Genomic DNA, 25,540 nt, shown 5'->3' on the forward strand with positions numbered 1-25,540 from the left:
TACTACTAGTAACTGAATTAAAAAATGTTGTTAATTAGTTTGGCATCTACAGCGCCTATATCATATTACAAATATAATATTAAGAAAAGTTGGAGTACCGGATAATAGCGAACAAAAAGAAAAACAGCCCGCCCAAGAAGCTTTGCGGACTATGCCCGTGGGTTACTCAGTATAAACTTGAAAAGACGAACCATACTCGTCGTTTAGTTGAGTGTCTCGCACACCTCGTATACGAGGTACAACAGCTTTTCAGTGCGTTAAGACAGCCGAGTGAACTGAACTGCTCCCTGCAGTGCGGAATGCATCATAGTAGACTGAATTATAACTAAATACGAGTGCTTTGCTCGACTAAATGAATGCCACTGGTATAGCGCTATGAATACACATTGCGGTAGCGCCCGTATTGCCCGTCAGTAGGCTGCCGTTTTCAGTGCTAGTTGTTCTTCGGAAAATGCGGTCGATTGTTTTTTTTTAACTCTTTACAGACCTGCAGTTGAGGCACAACGTCTATCGTGTCCTCTCTTTCCTTCCATTCGGCTGTTATTTTAGGATAGCTTTTTTTTTTTTAATTCTTGCAATCCACCTAAGTTTTATAACAAGTAGACTTCATAGTCGCTTTCCGTTCCCTACGTCTCGCTTAAGCCGGAGAATTCGGCGACGTCAGCCGTCTTTACGAGTATAAAGCGGGCCTGACCTAAAAAGTCAGTCATTGCTTCCGAACTGAACGCTCTTAACCCACTCACACCCTTAAGACCTCTTACGCATGTTCTGTAAATGCCTCACTGCAGCAGTGCCGCTCCTGCTGCATTCATTTCGCTGATGTGTCTAGGGAAGCTCAGTATGTTCTCTTTTCAGTAAATTAACGTTAGTCGAGTCGACGCCATAAGTATTTTCTTGATCCCAAACCTCCTGCGCAAGGTGCTTATCTTATTCGACAGGACGTCTCCCTATGCTCACGCGAGTCAGTAAACGTGTCCTCTGAACAACATCCTTGAGCTCGAGACTTGACAAGCAGCCTATTGCGTAAACTAAAAGCGTGTGCTCACGCACATAGATTGAAAGAAAACGAAACAAAGAGACGTCGATGCTGACCCCAGTTTGTCCTCAACGAACGCGCAGTTTTTTTTTTTTCTCTTTTACGGCACCTTCGCTCTCGGGTTCGTATTCACCTTGCGCAACTTGTATTCAAGAAAACTTGACCAAAGCGTTCGTGACGTGCAATCAGGAGATTGATGCAGATGTCGTTGACATGTGACGCAAACTCGATGTGTCCGTCTTTACCTGTCCGGACTTCATCCTACTTGGCTGCTGTCCAAACGTCCACGACTGACGGAAAGTGATGTAAAATGCCCACTCAGCACACATGAACTGCTCGACTGTCTTTGCTCTGGGGACAACTCAGTCGAAGGAGACCGATTCGCGTCTTGTGGCAAGATCTGCTTCATGCGCTTCCTACAAATGTAATAGAGGCAATTCTCAAATAGGTAAAAGCATTCAAATTCTTCCAAGACACTGGCTGCCTTGTTTTGCATTCCTTGTTTCTAATGCATCTATTTGATGCATTATCTATGTCTTTTTTATATATATCATTAATTTGCATATCACATACGTATATAGCTATACAGGGTGTTTTTTTTAGACAATACAGATTTTTAATAAAAATTCTATGACAGTCACGCTCCAGTCGTTTTTGCGCATGTATTCTATGTCGAGGCGGAAATGTTTTGCCGCAACTAGAATGACATGAGAATAATTAACAAAAACTCGTTAAGCAACTTTTTAATTATTGACTTGAGGGCAGTTGTTTATGTTAGAAAGTTGTAGTGCGTGCCAATTTATGGCGTACCCATTTTTTTAGAAATCACGAAAGATTCCAGATATTCATCATCACGTTTTAAGGGTGAAATCGAAACAGATCGCGCCCGGCGCGCAGCAAACGCGGCCTCTCTGTTACGTAACACCGGAACTAACCGTGACAAGAAAGCGACGAAAATACATTACCAGGGTGCCAGCACCGGGCGTAATGTGCAGGCGTGCTGCTCAAGATGTTGTTAGTCCAACCTTGGGGATTCACGTATCCGTTGGTTACATTTGCATCGCGCACAAACGCGGGACATCGTTTAAGTCGCCGTGCTTAAACTAAGCGCCTAAACCGAGGCTGGAGAAACATATTTAAAACGGAGTCGCAAGCTCATTCGGTGCAAGATAAACCTGCGTATAAGTTTCGCATGAACATGATGAACAGTGCGTCAAGTAGCTCAAGTAGCTTTTGTGATCGCAAGAAAGAACGAAGTCATAGTACACATCCTTACCTGTGCTTCTCATTTTGATGATGATAGACGGCTTCCGTTGTTTTGAACTAACTGGGCAAAAAACGCCAGGCCTGCGCTGAAACCGCAGCACAGTCACAGCGAAAGCTGGAAGTGCGGCGTTTCTAGAGCCCGTTGTAAGCTCTCTTGGGGCTACTAATACAAGTACACTAGCAAGGTACCAACTACGCCATAAATAACAAATTTTGTGAAGTTGGGAAGCACCTACTAAGCCATTATTCGTCATTCTGCGGAGAAGCGAGGCACCAGCTACACGTCTGTAAGGCGTTATGCGCACTTTGTTGACGCGACGACTGATGACGATGAAGAATTATGGCTCAGCCTTTTGTAATAGGTTGGAAGCTTTAAACGGCCCACCAGTTATGCAATTTGCATTGGGTGACGCCCGGTCGCTATTTCCCTCTCCCGCCATGCTGTATAACATACGTTGACGTGGGAGAGAGAGAGAGAGGGGGGGGGGGGCAAAGAACTTTACTGAGACCCCGAGGAAATGGATCATTCGCTTATGGGCTTCCTTGGCAACCAATACAAGTGTACTTGCGAGGAACCCACTACGCTATAAATCATTGTAATTTTTTAGAAGTAGGGAAGCAGGCACTATGCCATTTTTCGTCATTCTACGGAGAGCCGTGCTACCTGCTAAACGCATGTAAGGCATTATGCGCACATTGTTGATGCTGTGCCTGATGACGATGAAGAATTATGGCGGAGCCCTTTGTAATGGGTTGGAAGCATTCAACAACCTACTCATTGCGCAATTCGCATTGTGTGACGCCTGGTTGCAGAATTCGCGTTGTGCGACGCTTGGTGCTTATTTTACTCTTCTACCACGCTATATTGCATATGTTAATGTGGTTCCTTCCCGACATGAAGCCTGTTTAGGACCTCTTTGCAAATCAATTTCAAGCACCGGCGTGACTCAGAGGTTGAATACTGGGCTCCCACGCAGAGGGCCCAGGTTCGAACCTCGTTCCATCCTGGAACTTATTTCGTTTTTTTTTCTTGTTTCGAGCGATAGTGGTTACGGACACCGGCGGCGGCGGACAACTACGGCGCCAAAAACGGCCCCTGAAATGATCTCATAACAGCTTTCGCTGTAAAAGGCGTTGGCAGAACAATATATATTTATATATATTGGGACCACGGGCTCGACTAGTCCTCTTCTGTTTTAACTGGCTTCATATGTGCAGAAGGGCACCAGAGCTGCTGCACATATTAAAGACGTGTGGGCTTTGTAACAGGGCCTGACTGCAGAATGAATGCAATGTCATTTGTGGTAAAATCTTGGAATTCTTCGTACCCTCTCTCCTTTTAAAAATTTTTTTCTTGCTTCTTCCTTGTCCCTCCCAGTAGAGTAAGAAACTAAATCCGACCTAAGTTCCTTGATTTCCTTTTTCGCTCATTTTCTGTTTGAATTTCAGTTTGAAGTCAGCTTGTGCCTTTCCTGTTTCGTTCCAGTTTTCTGCGCTAGGAAGCTATTTCATAATGTCTTACAAACTTGCCCAAGCTTCTAAGCTTACCGTTTCAACTTCTCTCTTTTTCTTCTCTATTCCTCAGTATATCGATGCACATAACGTGACCGACCGACCTACGGTTGCCAAAGGTTTTCATACTTCCTACCTGTATACAACAGCTTGTATAATTTGCATCCAGCAATAAGCAGAATAAGCGAGAAACAAGTTCCTTTTTGCTTTTTATATTAATATGTTGTCAAAATATGTTGCTACCCCTAAACAACGTATTTTGCTGCACACACCGAAGATAGTCGCATATGAATGCAGGCCAATGGGGCCATATGTTGTCAGGATAACTTGGTATGTAATTACACATGACTAAAGCGCAGCTTCTTAGGTAAAAGAGATGATTGTGCACCTTATGTACGACAACAGAAGCGCACGCACGGACACACACATGCACAAACAAACAAACAAACAAACAAACAAACAGAAATTAAATATGCAATTACACAGTGCCTTGTGTTGTCTAATGCGCCTTTCTATGGGTCATTCTTTCTGCCTGCAAAACGAGAAACTAAAGGACCGATTCCTTGACAAGGAGTCGAGGGCTGTTACACGCAAAGAATCCAAAACTAATGGTACATTCGACTGGGCGCCGCCACGCTCTGACTCAGATTGCTCCGACACCTGGGAAGCTCGAGATCGGAAACGGAGAAAGCTTGTCCGAGCCGAACGTACAGCGTCTCGCTGGAGCATCAAGAAATCGAAAGCGGAAGTACGTAATTCAAGATATAAAAACCTTGGGAAACTGCTAACGTACTGATAATTAAAAAAAAAACAAAGTATTTTACTTTTGTTTTCTTTTTTGTAGTTTATTTTGTGGTATTTATTTCATTTCATTGCTTACCTCCTTCTCGGTATATGTCCGGACTGCGCTTTCAACATAATTAATGACTTTAGGTATCCTTTCCGGGGGGCCGAACAGTTCATTAAACTTGTCCTCGCAAACGCTACGGATGTCGTCGGAGCCGCACTGCTGCTGCTACCGTCGTCTTCGGCTTCCACGACAGAAAGCAGCACCGATGGCATGGCTAAAGCCTTCGCGTACCGTTTCTTCGGCATGCTTCGTGTAGCGTGCGTCCTCGAGGTTGCGAAGCAGCGTACTGAGAGCACGAACGGCGCTCGCACAGAACTTCGGTTACAAACGCCGCAGCGGATGACGCACTGACGGAAATCGTCAAACTCACGTGACCGGAGCTGTGCCAGATCTCGGTCGCGCTCCGACTTCAAAGTGAGAGCGCCTCAGAGCGCTCTGCGATGGAGCGTGGTGCTCTGAAAGAGCCAGCCGAACGTATTCAGAGCGCTCGATTTCGACCAGCCGAACGTGACGCGCGTCGCGAGAGCGCTCGGGGGCGCTCGAAAACGACCAGTCGAGTGTACCATAACTAAGTAGACCACGCCCTTGCAGTGTACTAGCATGCCACTCTATATATTTATTTTTTTCTTTTTCGTGTTCTCTTTTCTTTTCTGTTCAGATTTTCAACCACTCATCACGTTTAATCTTCGGAAGCACGCTGTTTCGCTTTGCTCCGCGGCGTCTTTTAGTTTTGTTCTGCAAGGTCTACTCTAACGACGTAAGCAGTCCGTGCGGAAGGAAAGATTTGGCCTGATCTTCTCTACCACGATTTCTGCACCGTACAGAGACTTAAGTGCTCTCAGACGTATTCCACTTTTGACAAGAGCACTGTATGCCGTCTTTAAATAGTGCGCGCGCCGCATCCCCATAGGCAGTGAAGCACGAAACGTTCCCATTGTGTTCGCACGGCAAAGAGAAGGCACGAGTTGTTGCATCTAGGGACTCGTGAGGCCCAGCACACCTCACTGTAGCGTGTGCTTGCATTAACCGACACTTCTGATCGTGAATGTAAGTCTCCGGTGGCCGCACATGACGTTCTCATTCTTCCTGTCAAAGGGATCATGCGTGCTTCGCAGTTTGTACGCGAATGGAAAGGATGTTTTCGTAAAGCGTGCATTCGCGGCACCGACACGATGCCTTTTACGCATACTCGCAGTGCCCATGTGTGCGGGAACAACCAGATGATCTGTGCGTGAATAACCAGATGTTGCTCTGGAGCGACGTGTCCAAAGATAGTTTCATTTGGCTCCTTCTGGTAGCAGACCATTTCGCCGTTGAAATTTCGCCAGAAAAAGCAAAGGAAGGACAACAGGCGAAAGCGCCAGCATTTCGTCCGAAGAGAGACTTCTATTCATTTAGGTAACGCAAGAAATTACGGCCTGTACAGATATCTAGAAAATTGTCTAGAACGTGCTGTTGATATCCGGAGCAGTAGCCAACGCACTACAGGTGACCGGTAGGAAAATATCAGACAAGCAAAACTCGTAAACGTATCCATGCTTGGTATGTTCAAGCTCCGCACCTCGTGCTATCGCGAATGGATATGTCTGGTTGGAGTTGGCTGTATGTATGCGTGAACGCGCAACGGTGGTCTAGTGGTTATGGTGCTCGACTGCTCACCCGAAGGCAGCGGGATCGAATCCCGGCCGCGGCTGCCACATTTGCGGTGGAAGCGAAAATTGTTGAGGTCCGTGTACTTAGATTTAGGTGCACGTTAAATAACCCGAGGTGGTCGAAATTTCCGGACGCCTCCACTACGACGTTCCTCATAATCATATAATCGATCTAGGACGTAAAAATTCTAAAATTATTAAGGCGAAAGCCTTAGATGCCTCATCAAATGCGAAAATTGACCGGCGTCGGCGGCGTCGACACGAGTGATGCAAAAAATCGTCACGTGATGACAACATATGACGCCATCATGACGCCACAGATTTCCAAATTTTCTGACGTCACATGGTGACGTCATCACATGACATCCTTGCTTGGTCAATGATGGGTCGATCACGGAGGCAGTGAAAAACCAGCCGAGGTGCCTCCGATCCTGGAGGCAGTGCAAGACCACGTTAGGTGCACAAAGCTTTCAGAGAGAGACGGGGCAGGATCAACATATCGAATGAGAAGATGGCTTTCGCCTTTGAGTCATCTTAGATGAACCCATAAGGGACCCTCTGAGTTTTTATTTATGTTAGCATATATGCGTGCACAGGTAGCATTTGGAGGGGCCATTGCGCATGCTTAATACGCAGCAGCACCGCCTGTGTCCTGCCGCTATTTTTCACGAACTGCCTAGCGGCCGCTCCGGTCTGTGCCGGACTCTCTCGTGTGTTCTCGCGCACGAGCGAAAGCGGATTTTCTAGTCTGCGAATGAAATAAGCCGCGCCAGTTCCAGTGGCAGCAGTAGTCGGGTCCTTTTATCTAAACGGCTTTTACATCGTGAAGAGAGGAGAAAAGGGATCACGGTGCTGAGCAACACGCCACTGACTCGCGCTCGCGCCAGTGAGCAATCTACCTCTCAACCTCTGCGTACGGCGAACTATTGTTGTTTCGCGGGCGCACGATTTTCGCCCTTCGGGCGTGGCTGTTTGCGGACCGCCAGCAGAAACTATCTAATGTCGCCATTGAAGTACGGAGCACGGTTCTAGTGCGTTCTATAGGGTGTCCCAGCAATAGCGTCAGCCAAGGTCTTGTTGGCTTTATTTTGTAGATATTGTTATGATCAGCCAAGTCACTGAAGCACAAACATAGTATTGTGGGTTAAAGTGGACAGATGACCGAAAACTGTGTAGGTCTGATAAATGTGTATTGCCCAATTTTTAGATGCGAGCAAAAGATGCCCCGAGCAAAAGATGCGCCGAGCAAAAGATGCGAAGCAGCTTTTGGTCGGGGCTGTGTCCGGCGGCGGTGGTGGCGTCCGCGCTCCACTGCGCATGCGCCTACTCTCTCTTCCACTCTCCTCCTTTACGCAGGTGTTCGGTCACCTTCTCTCCCCTCCTCCCCCGCGCTGCAGCCGCGGCGCAGCCTCTCCTCCCACGTGATGCAGCCGCGCCGCAGCCAAATACAGCCTGTAACCCACTCTCTCCTCTCCCTCCCCCATTTCATGTGTATATAAGCGCGTGCGCTCGGTCGGCTTCAGTCATTCTCACTTCGCTCCCGTTCAGATGAGGTGTAACGTCAACGTCGGCGCCACTCGTTCACTCGGCGCTAACGGAAAGCAACGCACAAACACAACGTAATGATAACACAAACACTAAATACAAACCTCACACACTAACGGAGACGCCGAGTGAACGTAACGGAAACTTGGTGTGCGCTCCCAATGCTGCTTGGCATCCCCTCATGGCTCCCTTGAGTGGGAGATGGTAAAATGTTTCGCTTGCCTTTTCTTTGCCCTTGCCTAAACATGGCTAGGACACCCACATACCAATGTCTGGACATCTGGGGGTAGCTGCATGCGGGCACAGCCACGAAGCTGTGTGTCCTTGTTTGTTGCTTCTTGTGTTGTTTGGTTACGTATTGTCGCTTTTAACACAAAATATCCCGTTACAGCAGTAACTAAAACGGTGAAATTTTAAACATATATTTGTCATTAGGAGAAAACACGTCCAGCACTCTGTGACCATTAGCTCACCGACGCAGCACTGACAAGCCGTGATTGTAAGCGCATTTCTAATTATCTTGAGGGTTGCGCTACAAAGGAGGCGCGAATGTAGGGCATTTTTACTGTGTACTTCGACTTTGGCATCAGATTTTGGCGTAGACCTATGAAGCATTTTAAAGCGTAAGAAAAAGGGAACTCCGCTACAGCAAGCTGAACGTATTATTGCGAATGGTTCAGTATCTACGTGAGTTTAGCCTCTCTACTCGCCGCCGTCCGTAAAAGCTTTCGGAACCCGTAATCGATGAAAAAGCCTCAATATTTCCGTCAGTGCACCTGAAAATGTGTGGTGGAGAACAATAATCGCACGGAAAAAACGATGTGCTATACTTTTCAGGTCACAGTAGGATGCGTTATCTGAATTGACATGTAAATTTCTTGCGGACGTCATGCTCCGAAGACTCTTGGGGTTGAGGTTACGCTTGATGGCGCTGGATTTTGTTGACAGTGAGCATGTTATCTGATGCAGTGATTTTCTGTCTACGCCTGCCAACTGTAACGCTCCCGTTTATATATAATAGGCGATGCTTCGCTTTTATTACACGACTAATCAATCTGCTGGTAACCCCCTGTCTCCGCTGTCAAAAAGCGATAGCACCTTCTCGTCCAGTTCTTTCGTGCGCAATAGCAACGTATACAGTAAAACCTCGGTGATACGAATCTCGCAAGATCATCCGAAATATTCGTATCATCCGAAATTCGTATCACCAGAAAGTATGGAAAATTAGCATGCAACGAAAGAAATCAGGCGTACATTTTCATTTATTGTTTTTAAGTTTTTAGACGTCAATGATTATACCTGCACTAGTAAATATACGGCCCGTGCGAGCGTGTATAATTAATGAACCAGGTGTGTTGTGACCCGCGACATCTAGTAGCCCCTTCCAAATCTTAGTATGCTTTTCCGCATGACACAGAAAGTACTGCGGCGAAAGTGACTTAAGGAGAGCTTTGACGCGATACATGAAGGCCAAAAAATTTCAGAACCACGGTCCTATGTTATTATTTTCTTAACGCGCTGGTGTTGGGGATGTTTTCCGAGAGATTTACGGCCGTGCCCGCACAAGTGCATCCGCAACAGTCGTGCATGTTGACTTAGTGAGGCCCAAAGTTGTGAGGCTCCTTCGCCAAGACCATCCTCGTCTTCTTGCGGTCCTCGTCCACCTTTCATAGGATGTCTGATGCACGAGGACATGGCTTGCATCGACGTTGCATGCACGTGTACACACAGTACAATGACAGCAGCGCGCGTCGACGCGTTAAAAGAAAAAGAGCACGACGCCAACTGCATCTGTAATCTAAACGCGAAAGCACACGGAGGCATATTAGGGCTTCCAAGATTCGCGCACACAATCTCGGGGGCTACACCGCGTCACTGAAGGTTTATTCTGACAACTGTGTAAGGAAGTATTTTTCTTACACCGTGATTTTGACGAATTGGCGGCGCGGCGCGCATGCCCACGCTTGCGTTCCCGCGCCCGCACGTGCCTGGCGCGTCTTCCGCGACAGCGCGGACAGCACCTCTTCGTACCAGCGCGGTAGCGTACGCTCGTATCAAACGTCGCGGGGTGAAAATCGGCTCGCAAAAACTGTACTCCATTACATTGCAGGTCAACGGGTCTTGGCGGGGACCAAAGAAAAATTCGCATCACCCCGAAATTCGTAAGAGCCGTGATCGTATCACCGAGGTTTGACTGTATAGAGTGTCGGTGGTATTATTCATATCTATAACTACTTCTTGTACTTGTGTTTTGAACGTATAGTGCTCTGCTAGGAAAGCAAGTCAGTTTAATGAAAGTAAAGTTGTAAATTATTAGTTTGTGTTTATTTCCATGTGTACCTGCTACCTGTACTTTTATTTTTTCCTCCCCCGCCGTGGTGGTGTAGTGGTTATGGTGCTCGACTGCTGACCCGAAGGACACGGGATCGAATCCCGGCCGCAGTAGCCGCATTTTCGATGGAGCCGCAAATGCTAGAGGCCCGTGTACTTAGACGTAGGTGCACATTAAAGAATCCCAGGTGGTCGAAACTTGCGGAGCCGTCCACTACAGTGTCCCTCATAATCACATCGTGGTTTTGGGACGTAAAACCGCAACAATAATTGTTAATATTTTGTCCTGTAAATTTCCTCTGGATCCCTCCCCCCCCCCCGTAATATCGGTGGGCGCTGTGCCTAATATAATAAATAAAAATAAATAAATAAATAAGTGACGAAAAAAAAATAAAAGAGGATATTAGCATCGTTTTATTTCGGTGTTCTTGTCCCTATGTTCTTTTCATCTTTGTAATCGGTGTTCACCCTTTTATCACCCATCTGACCCTGTCGTCTTTCCAAAGCAACTGTGCCCTGCATTTCCTTCTAAAGGCTATGTCACCACTGGACTTAGACCTAGTGGAGCGATCACTAATCTTATTTTTCTTTCTTTTTCGTGCCCTTTTCGCAGGATGGTGCTATCGAGTTTGAAGAGTTCATCAGAGCGCTGTCGGTAACGTCAAGAGGGAATGTAGAAGAAAAGCTGGACTGTGAGTATTAAGCTAGAAAATGTCTTTTTTCATTTTTTAAGGCAAACTACGCATTAAAATAAAATAGCTAGCGTTTTTGCACTAACATGTGCCTAGTATTTAAGGAACTCATTCTCTGCAGCCAGTTTTCTTTATATCCTGCGCAGTAACAATCAGAGTGATTGAAAAAGAGTTTTGCGCAACCTTGCAGTAAAAATAGTGATTTTATGAACATTGTATCCTAAGGGTGTGAGGCATGGTGCAACGGAAACAGTTATATACCTGTAAAGTTGATTGAATGTTAATTTGTCTTCAAAAGAATCCCTATGTCATTTTCGGGAAGTAAAATCAAGTACCAATATATACTCTGCTCTTGGGAGCATCACTGTGAGTACCCAAAGTGACAGTGACTGAGAGACTGCAAAGCAGGAATCCTCACGACGCTGAGTTAACGACGCCTAGTGCTGCGTTCATCGCTTAAGTTCAAGTAAAGACGGCTTCTTGAAGAGTGGAAGATAAAGACAGTAATTAGGTTAGCACACACAGCTCCCTGCTTCAGATGATAAGAGACGAAAGCAGACCAAGAAACGATGGTTCAGGATATATTTGTCAACAAACGACAATGCTCCTGTTAAACAAAACAAGAACTTTCATCTTAAACATCACTTGTACATGTGGTCCACCTTATTCTGCTAAGTTTGAACAGCGCGACTGATCGCGGACAGAATAGAACACGCACACACACACACACACAGCGCTGTTTCTTTCAACCAGTGCTGGGCAGTATCGAAGATACATGTATCTTCGATACTATCTTAGATACTTTTTGGGTATCTTGTATCTGTATCGCGATACGTCTCGCAAAACAGGTATCTCTATCTGTATTTCCGATACATTGAAGAATGTATCGTGTATCTTAAGATACAAGATACTGTGATCGCACCACCACCGTGCGAAGCAATAAACGTTGGCTGAGCTCGAGCTTCTCAAGCTGATAATGATGCCACTAAGTTACCGGAATAAAACTAAAGGCAGTGACATATTTTATCTTTCCGCAAGAGTTTTCCATCGAGGATAGGCGATAAGCTCCGAGCGTCCCTATATATTGTTTGAGCAGAGCTAGGACGTGGCGCTCGCGTCGTCTCGACAGACAAGCGCGCGAACGTCTGCGCCCTGCCGAATTTTTGTTTAATCGTTTTTTAAGTTTTGTCAGTGCCATGACACTCGGCACTTAGCCACTCTCCTGTGTCGCGTACTGCAATGCGTTCGGCGTCTTTCGCGCACATGCTGGTGCCGCTATAAAGTCGTTATCGAAGTGTGTCTTGTGTGGTGCTTAATTACGAAGTCTGAAGAATGCAAGAATGGTGGGTTGCTTTGCCTCTCGTGGCTTTCACACTTCGGCGATTTGAAGGATCTCGTGAATGTAAGTTTGCATTACATGCAATGAGAGTGACATATGCAAATAAGATTCTAACAGCTATGACACCAACGGTACCGATGCTGAATTTAACGGAACAAACATTCACCTAACAGACGCGATCTTCGCGTACGTCTGTTTTTCTTTTATTCAAAGAGTTTTTAAAATCATAATTTCATTGTTAGCAGAAGTCATTTCTTAGCTGTCCTTCTTTTCCATCCCGTACATTACCTATGTCTCTATATTATTTTTTTTTCTGCCGGTCTGCTTACTGCAATATGTCTTTAACGTGCTGCCAATGTAAGCTCTCTGCTTTATTCCTAGTTTTAACTGTCTGCGTCATTTCTGCTTCTGTTCTTCAAATGGAATATAAGTTTATATACTTATATTCAACTTGAATTTACTGTTATGTAAAGGTGATGTTCAGAACAAATATGTAATAGTCCGGGCGCGCCTGGAGTATAGAGTAAAGATAATTCTGCTTACTGCTAAGTAAATTAGCAAATTTGAGTTTGCATTATAATAACGTAAATTATTAGGCGCCATATTAAATACGTTGGCAAAGATATTCGAGAAACACTGTTATACCATATGCTCCGTTTTGCTTATGAGCGTCCCAAACAGTCGTTTTACGCCATTTTCCATAGGCACTGAATTTATTTGTCGTAGCTATTAGTGGTTACCCGCCGCGGTTGTCCAGTGCTTATGGCGCTTGACTGCTGGCCCGAAGGTCGCGGTAGCCGGATATCGATGGAGGGAAAACGGTATAGAGGCTCGCGTGCTTATATGTAGGTTTTAGAACCCCAGGTGATCAAAATTTCCGGAGCCCTCTATACAGCGTCTTTCATAATCATATTGTGGTTTTTCGACGTAAAACGCAACAATTATTATTAGCTCTTGTGGGTGCCCCCTGTATCGTGTTTCTATACTTATTCGCTGTGTTTGATACGGAACCGCTTTTCTATGTTACTTAGATATATTTGTTTTTGTTGTTTAGGCTTCCCTGAATCCTTTTACTGTTGTTAGTCACCAGGTAATCGGATCTATAAGTGTCAATAACGTGAATAATGGCGGTGTCCTGCAGCGCTTTGCGCAACTGTACTATTCGTCTGAAACGTTTCTGGGCTGCACATGTTCTTGGTGACGTACACCTGTCCGGTGATCCGTTATTGCGAAAACCGTAATATTTTACCGGCAAGGTAGAACTCCAGAGCGGTATTTGCACCATCGTGCGGAGGCTTCTTAATGAAGTTCATATGGTTACTTGGCATCCCGCTTGCTGGTCAGCAAGCAGAGCAGCGACTAGCTCCTATCAGTTACAAAAGCTACAAGCAAGAACCGCTATCAGTGAAATGTATAAAGAGCTGTCATATTAAGCATTTAAAGCAGCGCCAATAAGTTGTTTCAGAATGAAACAGATATACCTTGAACAAGAAGGACAAAACTTATGAGATACTAACAGAGTTTCCATTCAAATGAAACACAATTGGTCGCAGTTAATAAATTTTCAAGCGAACATCTATGTGCATAGGCATTTAATGCTGCGCTATATAGATATATATTAACAAATCTGAGAATGTATCGAAGTATCTTAAGATACAATTGGAATGTATCGTATCGGATACAATCAGTGTTGCAGTATCTTGTATCTGTATCTCAAATACTTCTTGCCTGAGTATCTTGTATCGTATCGCGATACAATTTCAAAGTATCTTTGCCCAGCCCTGCTTTCAACTCGAAATGTTTATTTTCATACGCACGTGGCGCATATACGTATATACATACGCGAGCAGGTGAAAACAAAACAAGAAAGATACAAAACAAGGACCCAAACACGCATTTTTTTTTCCACAATCACAACCTTTTGCAACGAAGCTAGGATGACGGACCGAGAAATGTCATTTCCCTGTCGGACAGTGACAAAGATGGTATGCTGACACACTTATCATTCCTTTTTTTTTTCTGTTTCACAGGCTTCAATAATTTCCCTTGTCAATCTGTCTTTAGCCTTGTTGAGAATACTCGTTTTTTTCGAACATCGGAAAACAGCCGCACTTTTTTACAGTGAATAGCAAGGTGCCCGGAAATTACTTTTGCCAAAAAGGTTGCGGCACCACCGCAACCTTTTTGGCTCGAGTGGCGCTGTCATGCTCATTCGGGCTTGGCCAGTACTTTTTGTTCGGGCGTTCCGATATACCGCCGACAACAGTCTCAAAGGGCAGCCCGATACGCACAAACGCTTCGCCTGGCCCCACAAACTTTCTTCAATCTTATGCTCACATGACTTAGACAGAGAATTGTAGAAACACGATTGGATCACAGCACACTTGACTAGCTTTGAATGCGAAGGTAAAAATGGTGTGCGTGTGTGTTCTACTCTGTCCGCGTTCGCTCGCGCTGTTCAAACTTAGCATGATAAACCAACTAGCCGCCAACGCACTTTGGTCACCTTATCCAAAGAAAAACTGCCTACAGTGGCAGTATTAGAGATGAGAGTTTGTTTAGTTGGTACGAATGACTGACTTGAGACATATCTGATCAGCGCAAAAAAAGAATGAAGGGCAAGACAAAGGAAACAGACAGGGCGCAGTGCAGGCAGGACGTTGCGCTGCACTGCGCTGCACTGCGCTGCACTGCGCTGCACTGCACTGCACTGCGCAAGGCAGGACGTCCTTTGCCTTTGCCTTGTCTTTCGTTCTTTTTGACGCTATATAATTAGGTATGCCTACCGTGGTTGAAAGAAGTTGGAATTCACTTGACATTCACACAGTAGTTACCACGGTCAGCGCAGCTTGTAAATGCAAATTTGCAAGCCAATGAAAAAATACTTGAACGAGTCCGCTTCCTATTTGCAAAATAGCCAGAAGCGTGAGTTGACAGCGGCGTGTGGCAGCTAATGCACTGCCTCTGTGCTAAAAAAAAAATGATCGCCACAAGTGATTTCACAGATTCGCTAACTTTGACTTCATACTTAGCATATCTGGTGCTTGGTGAACTCCTAACAGTCTTCTAGCATTCTCAATTAGATATTTCGTAAATATAAACCCACTGTTCTTGCGTTTAGTTTCACTGGACTACTCGCACATAATTTACACCTCTGCATACATGTGCCCCTAAACTGTTGAGAGAGAGATAAATAGAAAGCGAAAGGTAGGCTGAGTAAAAAGGAGATAAATATCCAGTATGCTTTATCTGCCTCTTTTTCGTCTTCCAGCCTTCACGTTATATACAGTATAATACATATATGCACATGAAAATCGAACAGAAGGACACAGCCTAGGAAATGTCGAGACGCAGGTTGTACGAACAATAACAACAAAAGAAAATCTGCCAAAATACCGGAATCCCATAGAAAAGGAGAGTGATTTAGCAATGTAGTAGACATTTTCTTCGGTGTCATGCATGCATTTTGTTGGTGATTAGCATGGCTATTAGCGAGACGACGGTAGTTAATTGAAGGTACTCGTAAACTCCTTTCGGAGCGCCTTTTGAAAACCTGAATTTACATAAAAACCATACATTTTTTTTCTCGAAAATTCATCAGTTATGCTTAATTTATGCGAACCTTCGCGGTACTCGTGGCTTCTTAATATTGACTTAAAAACAAGCCTGCCACGAGCCGGTACTTTGTCTACACAAGTGCTGATGGGGAAAGGCTTCTATAGGTGGATTCGCATAGGCGCAGCTGGGTACCGCCGCCCTTCCTGCGTTTATAGCGCTGTATTTGTACAACAATACGTCCATGAACAGACACTCTGCATCTGGAAGATGTGAAGAGGCTTTAAGAAACGCACAGTTTCGAAAATTTCCTAACAGAAAGGTTGAGTTCTGGGCGAGTTTGAAGTATATGGGGAACAAAGAACAGAACAGGAGGGACAAAAAGGCGACTAAGTATGCGCGACACGAACTAAAAAGAGTGAATGAAAATTTGTTTTAGTTTTTACCTGTGTGTCCAGCGACTGTGTAGTGGCGCCTCTTATTTGTTAATGCTTGTCGGTGGGCTAGTTGGTTTGGTAGCATTGTAACGAAAAAAAACAGCGCTCGTGTGTGTGCCCCTTCCGTCCCTGTCTTCTTGCGCTGTTTTTTCGTTACAATGCCTCTTATTTGCCCTTTCGTGCGTCGGCTTCGTGTTGCGTTCCTTTAATCTTGTCGCTGCGCTCTCACGTGCCATGATTGAGCTAACCCCACTCTATAACCTCACTCTATTTATCAGGTGTCCGTACCGCATGGATTTAGACGTTTGAAATCGCAGCTCTTAGGCGCCCGTTTCGGCGTTGAGCGGCGTCGCCGTCGCCGTCGGTGGCGTAACCGATCGCCATGAAAAAGTAACCCATAGACATGAAAAAATAATGTGAGAAAAGAATACCCAGGATCGAATGGGATTTGCACCAAGGCCCTCTCCGTGGCAGTCGAGTATTCTACCAAAGAGCCACGCTGGTGCTTCAAACTCATTTGCAAAATGACCCTATACAGACGTCATGTCGGGCAAGGAATCGCGTTAATCTATGTAATATAGCGTGGCAGAAGAGTAAAATAACAACCAGTCATCACACATTGCTAATTGCGCAACGAGTGTATGGTTTAATGCTTCCCACCCACTACAAAGTGATGAGCCATAATGTTTCATCGTCATCAGCCACATGCAGCATCAACAAAGTGCACATAATACCTTACAGATGTGTAGCGAGTACCTCGCTTATCCGCAGAAAGACGAATAATGGCGTAGTGGGTGCTGTTCTACTTCACAAAAATTATGATTTATGGCGTAGTCAATACCTTGCGAAAAACCAAAACTTCAAACACAGTTGGCCTTGCCCCAACACGAAGCTGCGCTCAGTATTCCCATTATACAGTATCGTAATCGTTGGTGAATTCTTTGTTTTAAATGCTTGTTTGACTTCCTCGCAATATGCCAAATTGGAAGACAAAAACAAAAAAAAACGCGGACTCATTTTGGCGAAGCACGGATAGCTCGCTATAAGGAGCTATAAGGAGAGGCGACAAATACGTAGCGCTATAAACGATCATGCTAGACTCGCCGTGGTGTAACCCAAGAGGTATGGTGTCGCGCTTGTAACCTCGAGGGCGCGGGTTCGACTCTCCGCCTCGGCGACCGCATTATGGAGGGGACGAAATGCAAGAACAACTGTGTACTCAGATTTATGTGCACATTAAAGAACCGCGGCCATGTCGTCAATATTAATCCGGAGTCCCCCACTACGGCGCTATCGTGGTTTTCTCAAGTAAGACTCCAGAAGTTAATATAACTAATTAAATGAAACCTTTTTTGCTTGCCAACGACCATGCATTAGCACACAGGCGACAGTGTACGGTGAAAATAGCACTGAGTAGGTCATGCTTACATTCTACGTCAGCAAACGCGCATGTGTCTAACATATGTAGGACGTAGGAGTTCTTGCGCTTCTCTTAACCCGCGTCACTATCAACAAGATCCTTTTACTCTCTCACCCGCGTCTATAGAGCAAACGTACATAATATTTTAAAGGTAAACATATTCGACAGCAATCTATCTGGCTGGGTGAACGTAGCTTCAATGCAGCACGAAACGATGTCGCAGAATACAGCGAGAAGCTTGACCATCGCATCAACTTTGACGCCGCCAGGGACATCGTAACGGAAGGTAGCCGCACCAAAAGACAATTCTCGGAATCGTGGCATGTTCAAACGACACCTGGAAACATTAACCGGTCAACGGGGACACTGCCGAGCGTGTGTGTACACGGTCTCCGGAACCAATGGAGAAGACAATCCATTTACAAGAGCGGCGGGGAGAACGACGGTAGAGAGGGAGACAACCGCTAGAAAGAAAAAAAGAGCGCTAGCTTCGGAGCCGGCCGGACAGTCACCCCCTGAAGAAAAGACCGAACGGGTCTCGAGGGTCAGTTTTTTAAGATTAAAAACTGAAGAGAAAACGTGGCTGGGGAGTCCTTTTATTCTTATACATAATCTTGACCTTCTTTTTTCTATTGACGTCATGTAAGGAGATGTTGGCGCACAAATAAGGCGCCGGGTACTTCTTAGCTCTTAGATGTGTCTAACATAGAGCACATAGGGTCCAAATTTCTAAGCATAACAATTCCGCAGCACATACAATATACACTTAGCATTACAGTTAAGACATAACAGTCAAGACAACATATTCAACAAGCACATACATGTGTATACACGGTGATGTTAACAAAAAAAATAAAAGAAAAAAGTTGGAGAGAAACCGTTACACAGCATAAACAAGACACAAATAGTCAACAGTCACATAAATGTACACTGCGGCGTTAAAGCAAAACAAAGCTTAAATGCACTAGTAACCGCCAAGAATGCCACTTTCTTTAAGAAAAATTTTCAATGCTTTTAAAGCGCACTTCTGTAAACTTCTAGTTGGCCACGGGTCCATAAGTTTCCTTAAACTTAGTGGCCTGTGAACTAATGTCATTAACGATGATTTAAGTCGGCGTCTTGGTGTGTCGTGTTGTGTGCATTCTAGAAGAAGGTGATATTCGTCTTCATCTACGAATCCATAATCACATTCAGGAGTTTCAGCGTGGCCAATTCCGTGTAAAAAATGCTTGGTGTAATCAGTGCCTAGCCTTAATCGGTGAATAAGGGTTTCCACATTTCTCTCTATAGATAACGGAATTTCAACTTCAGTAAGTGAATCTATATGATATATGAATCAGAGCATTAAGAATTTTGGTCAGACCACGTATTTCTACACATACTGAAAGATTTCGCCCTTAAAATGCTGCACAATACATTTTTCGATATTGGAATAGAAACCGTATCATCTTGGCGATGTGCTTGTCGTACTGCTTCATCAGTTGCAGTGTTGCCAGGAATGTTGCAATGTCCCGGTATCCACTGAAACATTATTTCATGATGCTTTTGATTTGCCTTTATAAGCTCTTTAAGTGCCTCGTAGACCAGACCATCATTGATTGTTTTCGCTTTTGTGCTACAGAGTGCTGTTAGTGCAACATGTGAATCACTGCAAACTACCCATTTCAGTTATCAGCTGTTGGTGCGGCCAGCACAGCGGATGCGGGCTTTGTTACGTCAAAGCTGATGGCGAGCGGAGGCTGGCGGCAAGAATGTGATAAAGCAGGCAAGGCGCTATCGGGGTCGTTCGTTCACCAGGCCGGCAGCCAGGGGCCAAAGATGGCTACCCTTACTCAAGCGATAAAAGTTTTAGTTTATACAGACAGAGTTGCAGTCATCAAGCACCTGCAGTCATCACCTGCAGTCATCAAGTTTTGATGCAGGCGCATATCTGTCATGGTTCAAAATATCGCGCCGTTTTCGTGGCATACCTTTTAGACGATGTCAACAAAGTTTAGTAGAACTCGCATGCCGCTCTAGCGCCTCTTGGCCAGCGGAAAAGGAAGTGGACTGTATCATACGTACGCACGAATCGGGTCCGTACAGCAACGGACCTACACCAATAGGTTTCCAGACGTGCATTAAGGAAAACCCTGAAGTTTATCATTGTAGCGCGTTAAATGTTGTCCCGTTACACCATTTTTTTTTCATCTCGTCGCAGGGGCATTCAGACTGTATGACGTGGACAGCGATGGTTTCATCACCCGCGATGAGATGTACAACATCGTCGACGCCATTTACCAGATGCTGGTGAGGAGAATAACAATGCATGGGACCTTGTTTGAACATACTTGTACATTGTTTTTTTCATATAAGTGGGCGTATATGCAAGTGTGTATGTACGTGGGTGCTATGCACGCGCATTTATTTCTCATTACTGATTTATTCTACGTTAAAAGTAGTAGATGATGTCGCTTGTACGTGCCCATACCTCTTTACAACCTTGAAGCAAAAAATAACTTGAAAAAAAAAAAGATTGCTAGCAGAGTACGATTTTTTTTTTACTTTCAACTTTCATAATTTTTCAAGGAAATAATGAAAAGATAGGTTCTAGCCATGGTTGCATCTCTCAGTCGTAACCGACAAGAATGTCAATGTAGGCAACATCTTGCGGCGCTCTCATAACCCATAGCGCGCTTCAATCGCCCTTAATCTGCAATGCACTTTGAAAAGTAATACTATCGCTGGAAAAGTACTTTCTAGTACTTTTGCGACTAGTCACATAATGTTCAGCGCTGACAATATCAGCGCTGCTGTTCGCGTCCAAATCTCCAGTATATCAGATATACGTCTGCGCTAGTACACCACCGCCGTGCTAAACATCTTTGCTGGCACGTGCAGTTGACGTACGCAACTTGTGTCGGCGAGAGATTAGCAATAGGCGGGAGGAGCTTGACCTTCTTTTTCTTCTTTTTTTTTGCCCCCTCTTTCCCCAACCCGCTCTCAACACTCAATAGGGAAACCAAGCGAAGGACAACGCTGAAGAGTCTCCCCGGGAGAGGGTGGACAAGATATTCGAACAATTGGACAAGGTATGCTGCGCCAGAATTGCTAACCTGCCGTTATCGGCCCACTTGTGTAGTGGATGGCGTATTTTAACAATAACTACGTGGTTTACAGTTGTTCACTCAACAAAACCAACATGAAACACGAAAAGTTGCGCTGAAGCACCGGTATAGTCGGACAACTCTGTCTTAGGCGCCTCAAGGGCGTTATCGCGAGTCCGAGAAAAGCGTGCCGAGCGAGCTTGAAGAGCTGGTGGCTGCCTTTGGTCACGGTACAGGCTGTCCCACTGTGGCAACCTCTATGGCAGAGAGTTATTTATGTACAATAGCCGGGTATTTTCGGGCGCTCTGTTTACTCGCCTCGACGTTGATCACCGCTACGATTTCCGTCCGTCAGTCATAAAGAATTCGCCGCAGAGGCACACCATTCGAATGAACTCTTTAGAACATCATTCGAAATACTCTGTCCTAGAATTTTTACGCTGATCCGGCAATGTCACATACAAGCGTATCATAAGCAACAGTCAGCATATCCTGCTCATTCCTACGCTCTGCACCCGAGGATAAATATTTTTTTGGCGAGGCTTAGGAATAAATATTTAGTGCCAACGTATCAATAAACTCAAACTAGAAAATTCGTTAAGCGAAGTAAAATGCTTAATGTCTATTCAGATTCATATCTTAAATATTTATCCGCTCCTGCGAGTTATTAATGCATCTAAACAACACGTCATAATATGCAAAGTGCCTGAGCAGATAAATCGAGGACAATATGCTCGATAACTGCGACAGTTATGTCAGGTACTGCACGTGCCTCCAGGCCCTTGCATTTAAGGACTTTGGAGAGGCAGCAGTACTGTTTGCAAATCAGCAGTACTCAATTTTTACATCCGTGTAATGCTATCATCACATTGTACAGCCGTCATTTTTATGAAAGGGAACACGCGAACGCGTGGCAGATAGCCTCGCGCCGCCTATGTGGCGCGGTGCAATGGCAAAATACGAAAATAAAAGGAGAGAGGGGTGACGTTCCCGACTACTGCCTACACTCCCGTCACGAACGTGTCTTTACGCTTTCTTCTTGATATCTATGTTCTGTTGGGGCATTTCAGCGAACAATGATTGCTTTCGATAAGGACTGTTGCTATCGCAGCTTCGGAAACATTCGCGAGAAACGAAAAGCAAAACAAATGTTGGCACAGATCAGACCAGCGTAACAAAATAAAGCGATAAAAAAAGAAGGAAAACAGCAAGAAGGGGTGCAGGCAATACACGGAACGGCACCGCTCTGTCCTTTCAGTTTTCACGTTTCGCCACAACGCCGCGCCGCATGTACGGTACGAGGCTATTCGCCACGCGCTCGCGTGTTCCCTTTCATAAAAATGACGGCTGTACGTCTATGTTTTGCGCCCGTATGGCTCTTCACTGCAGTCGTCATGCATTTGTTGCATTTGCCTATGTGTTGAGCTCTTTACATCTAATTAATTTCGAAATTCTCACGTCTTACGTATGCCACTCGAAAATTATGTGTCCGTCAATAATTCGGCTTCACTTGCACGGCACTCTTTGGCTATATTTAACTTCATCGCCACACCTGCCCCCATCCCCCAGGAAAATATATGAGAAAGCAAGCTAAAAAAAAAACGCTACAAACGGCGTATCATCATCCTTATATCGTTCCGCCAGAAACAAATTTGAACCGAGAAATGCTGCACATCGGCACCGTCAGCGTCTGATAAAGTGGTTGTGTCGCTAGATGGCGAGCGCTTATCTTTTAATGGCTTTAATAAATTATTGTTTATTTCTCGGTGCATTCAACTCACTTCACTCGTATAACTTATTGGACATTCCCTGAATATATGCATGCCACGTCTGGATTTTTTTTTGTGAAAGTCTTCTTAGATCAATGGCCCCATTTTCTGAGTCATCACAGCAATTAATTTCGAGAGGTGATAGCGGAACAAATGTGCTTTGACCCTCTCAACTCATACTACTGGCGCCACCGCGCACTAGGAATCATACTTTATACGTGTCAAACTTGGCTTCTTTCCGCAAGGAAGTTTATGTTGTACAGGCGGTACACCCCGACGGAAAGAAGGAGAAAGAAAGAGGGAGATAGACTTGAGAGATCTTAACGCGAATAGTGACTGGTCGACTGTTCATGCTGAAAGTCGCGCTAGATGGTTTTGACTTGAATACTGTGCGCTGGACAAGAAGACCGGAGACGAGAAATGCAAAGAAAGAATGAGCAGGAAATATGCGATAAACGCGTGAACACAGAGATTCAGTGGGGCGGGATACCCGCCACGGTGGTCTAGTGGTTATGGTACTCGACTGCTGACCCGAAGGTCGCGGAATCGAATCCCAGCCGCGGCGGCCGCATTTTCGGCGCAGGCGAAAATGCTTGAGGCCCGTGTACTTAGATTTGGGGGCACGTTAAAGAACCCCAGGTGGTCGAAATTTGAAACCATCTCTGTCCATCGCTGTCCCACTCGAAGACTACTTGAATACATGTTCCGCCCCCACAGAGGGAGGTTTGTTTAACAAATACACGCAAGTGTTAGAAACACGCGCTAAATGCCTATAACTTGCGTCGGTATATCTTATACAAACGCTAGACGCACTTTTATGCGAGCTGTAAATAACACTATGTGCCATAAGTCGACTGTACAACACGAAAGATAGTTCACTAAAGCGTCACACTATAGTTTACTTTTCAGTAAGTTTTTTTATTCCTCGAAAGACGAAAAAACAGATAGACGACAGGACGATGCGCGTTGTCCTGTCGTCCATCTGTGTCTCCGTCTTTGGTGCGCTGAACTTTTTGTTGTTTACTGAGATGCAAGTCAACCAACTAGCCCAGTCAACTATTTTACTGCAACTCTAGTTTATCCGTGCGCAAATAAGGCATCGATACCATTAGCTTCGAGCTCGTCAACTAGGTAACCAAAAAGGATTTGGTAAATTCTGCGTAAAGCCGTAAACTCCGCACGCCGCCGTTGCCGGCGTGCTTCTGTCTGGCACCCAATTACGTTCGCTCATGTCTGTGACACCAAGCAACTTTGTGTGTTGAAAATAGTTTTTATTTTTGTCATACTGATGTACGCTTGTGTCACCATTTTTAGGTAAAAAATTTGACCGTCCCGGCAAGTTTTGTCTGAGGTCCTCACACAAGTACTCGGTCAAACATAGTATTTTAGACAAAAATCGGCGAACTATTAGTTTCCAGTATGTCCGGTATCTGCGACTGCAGAGAGAAAATACGCTTCGAACTGAACCCAACTGGCACGGCTCTCCCACAGAGGTGATGAGCCGGCGCACTGTGGTTCTGTGGGGGCAGCTTATATTTTTTCTTAGGTTGTCACCGACTACGGACGTTTGTCACGGCGTGGCATAACCAGGAGTTACCGGCAAAGCGCCTTGCATCCAGTATAACAAGATCATTTGGCAGAAAAACATGGTCATTTTCCACGCTCGTAGATGTCAGGCTTGCGATAGACTGAATGATTGACGATCAGGAAAAGCATAGCTATTGGCATCGCGAGAAACTCGGCAACTCAGAAGTGGATAGAGGCGGCTTCAGTGCTATCACTCGTTTGATTATTGGAGTGCACGTACTTTATAAACAACCGGGTGTCTTGTTTTTTGTATTGAAGTAAGACAAGGAAAAAAAATGCAACAGTTATACCGAGTGTAAGATAGATTAACAAATGGTATTACTCAACGCCAGACATACGAAGCCTTTTTTTTTTTTCCGAAGACGTACGGCGTATTCGGGTGATCGTTTGAGAGCGTGCTGGTCATGCTATACAAACGTGGCGAAAAGCAGTCTTAAAGGCCTTTTTACGAGGATAATCGAGCATGGAAGCGACAATCTTGCATGCTTTTAATCACGGTAGTTTCCTTATTCTGGCAGTAACGCTTAGTTGTTTTTTTATATTAACTTTGCAGCACTGCCAGAGCACTCTCAAGCGACCACGTGAGTGTGGCTTGAAGTTGTAGTGAGGAGCGTTCATTTGTACTCCATTTGCGAGCACTTTCTTTTGATTAGATTTTCTTCCCTACACAAGCATTCAATTGATCTCGCATTAGGCGAGGCATGGCATAGAAAACGCAGGCTTTTTATGATTATGTCTAATTTCTGTAATCATTTATTTTGGTATTGTCACATGCATACGCAGTTATACGAGACGCGAGATTTTTTTTTCTGTTCCTTGTGTCGGTTTGTTTTTCCTGTTTTTCGTGAATAAAATATGCGCAGATTTCAATTCTGCTTCATGGCTATACGCCCCTTTCTGTGTATTCACGGCAAATTTTCGGAATACCTTCAGTGTCGACTTGTGATACCTGATCCCACTGCATTTCTCAGGAAATAGGGAGATCACAACAAGGATGCGCCAGACCCGACACCTCCTTACCATTTGCTCGCTACATTTGATCGCACTTTTTACGTCATAGTTTCCCTAAAATGTGCCATAAATCGTTCACGCGTGATAACGAGACGCGATGTCCATTTTCTACTACTGGTGACGAAATGTAGTTTCGACTGGCCCTCTATATTTAAAAGCAGGCGGCTTCTAAGCCGCTCTCTGGTCGGGCTGTACGCAGGGTGTCTCCCAGGCGAACGCGCCATCATGAGCTTCAAAATAATATGAGAACCGAGGCGTGCGCAACTTGCGTGATTCACATTACTACAGCGCCGTCGTGCTAAATTTAGACATTTCATAAAAGGCTCGCGCTCAATGCACGGTCACGGGCAACGTGGTTACATCGTTTTAGCTTTGCGTTATAGGTTACAATTATACGTATTCCTTGCTTATGAGCGACATCGCAATAGGCATACCACAGGGTCAACGCTTTT

General features: G+C 45.0%; 1 protein-coding gene across 1 annotated transcript in view; it reads left to right on the plus strand.

The window, feature by feature from the left end:
- The window catches only part of LOC119400186 (frequenin-1), a 335,183-nt gene that overhangs the window by 298,254 nt on the left and 11,389 nt on the right, over positions 1-25,540 (plus strand). The window contains exons 5-7 of the mRNA XM_037667189.2: positions 10,806-10,884; positions 19,836-19,924; positions 20,632-20,706. Of these exons, the coding sequence (XP_037523117.1) occupies positions 10,806-10,884; positions 19,836-19,924; positions 20,632-20,706 (243 nt within the window). The remainder of the gene's footprint in view (positions 1-10,805; positions 10,885-19,835; positions 19,925-20,631; positions 20,707-25,540) is intronic.

The sequence above is a fragment of the Rhipicephalus sanguineus genome, chromosome 1, assembly GCF_013339695.2.
Source record: "Rhipicephalus sanguineus isolate Rsan-2018 chromosome 1, BIME_Rsan_1.4, whole genome shotgun sequence".
Classification (NCBI taxonomy): domain Eukaryota; kingdom Metazoa; phylum Arthropoda; class Arachnida; order Ixodida; family Ixodidae; genus Rhipicephalus; species Rhipicephalus sanguineus.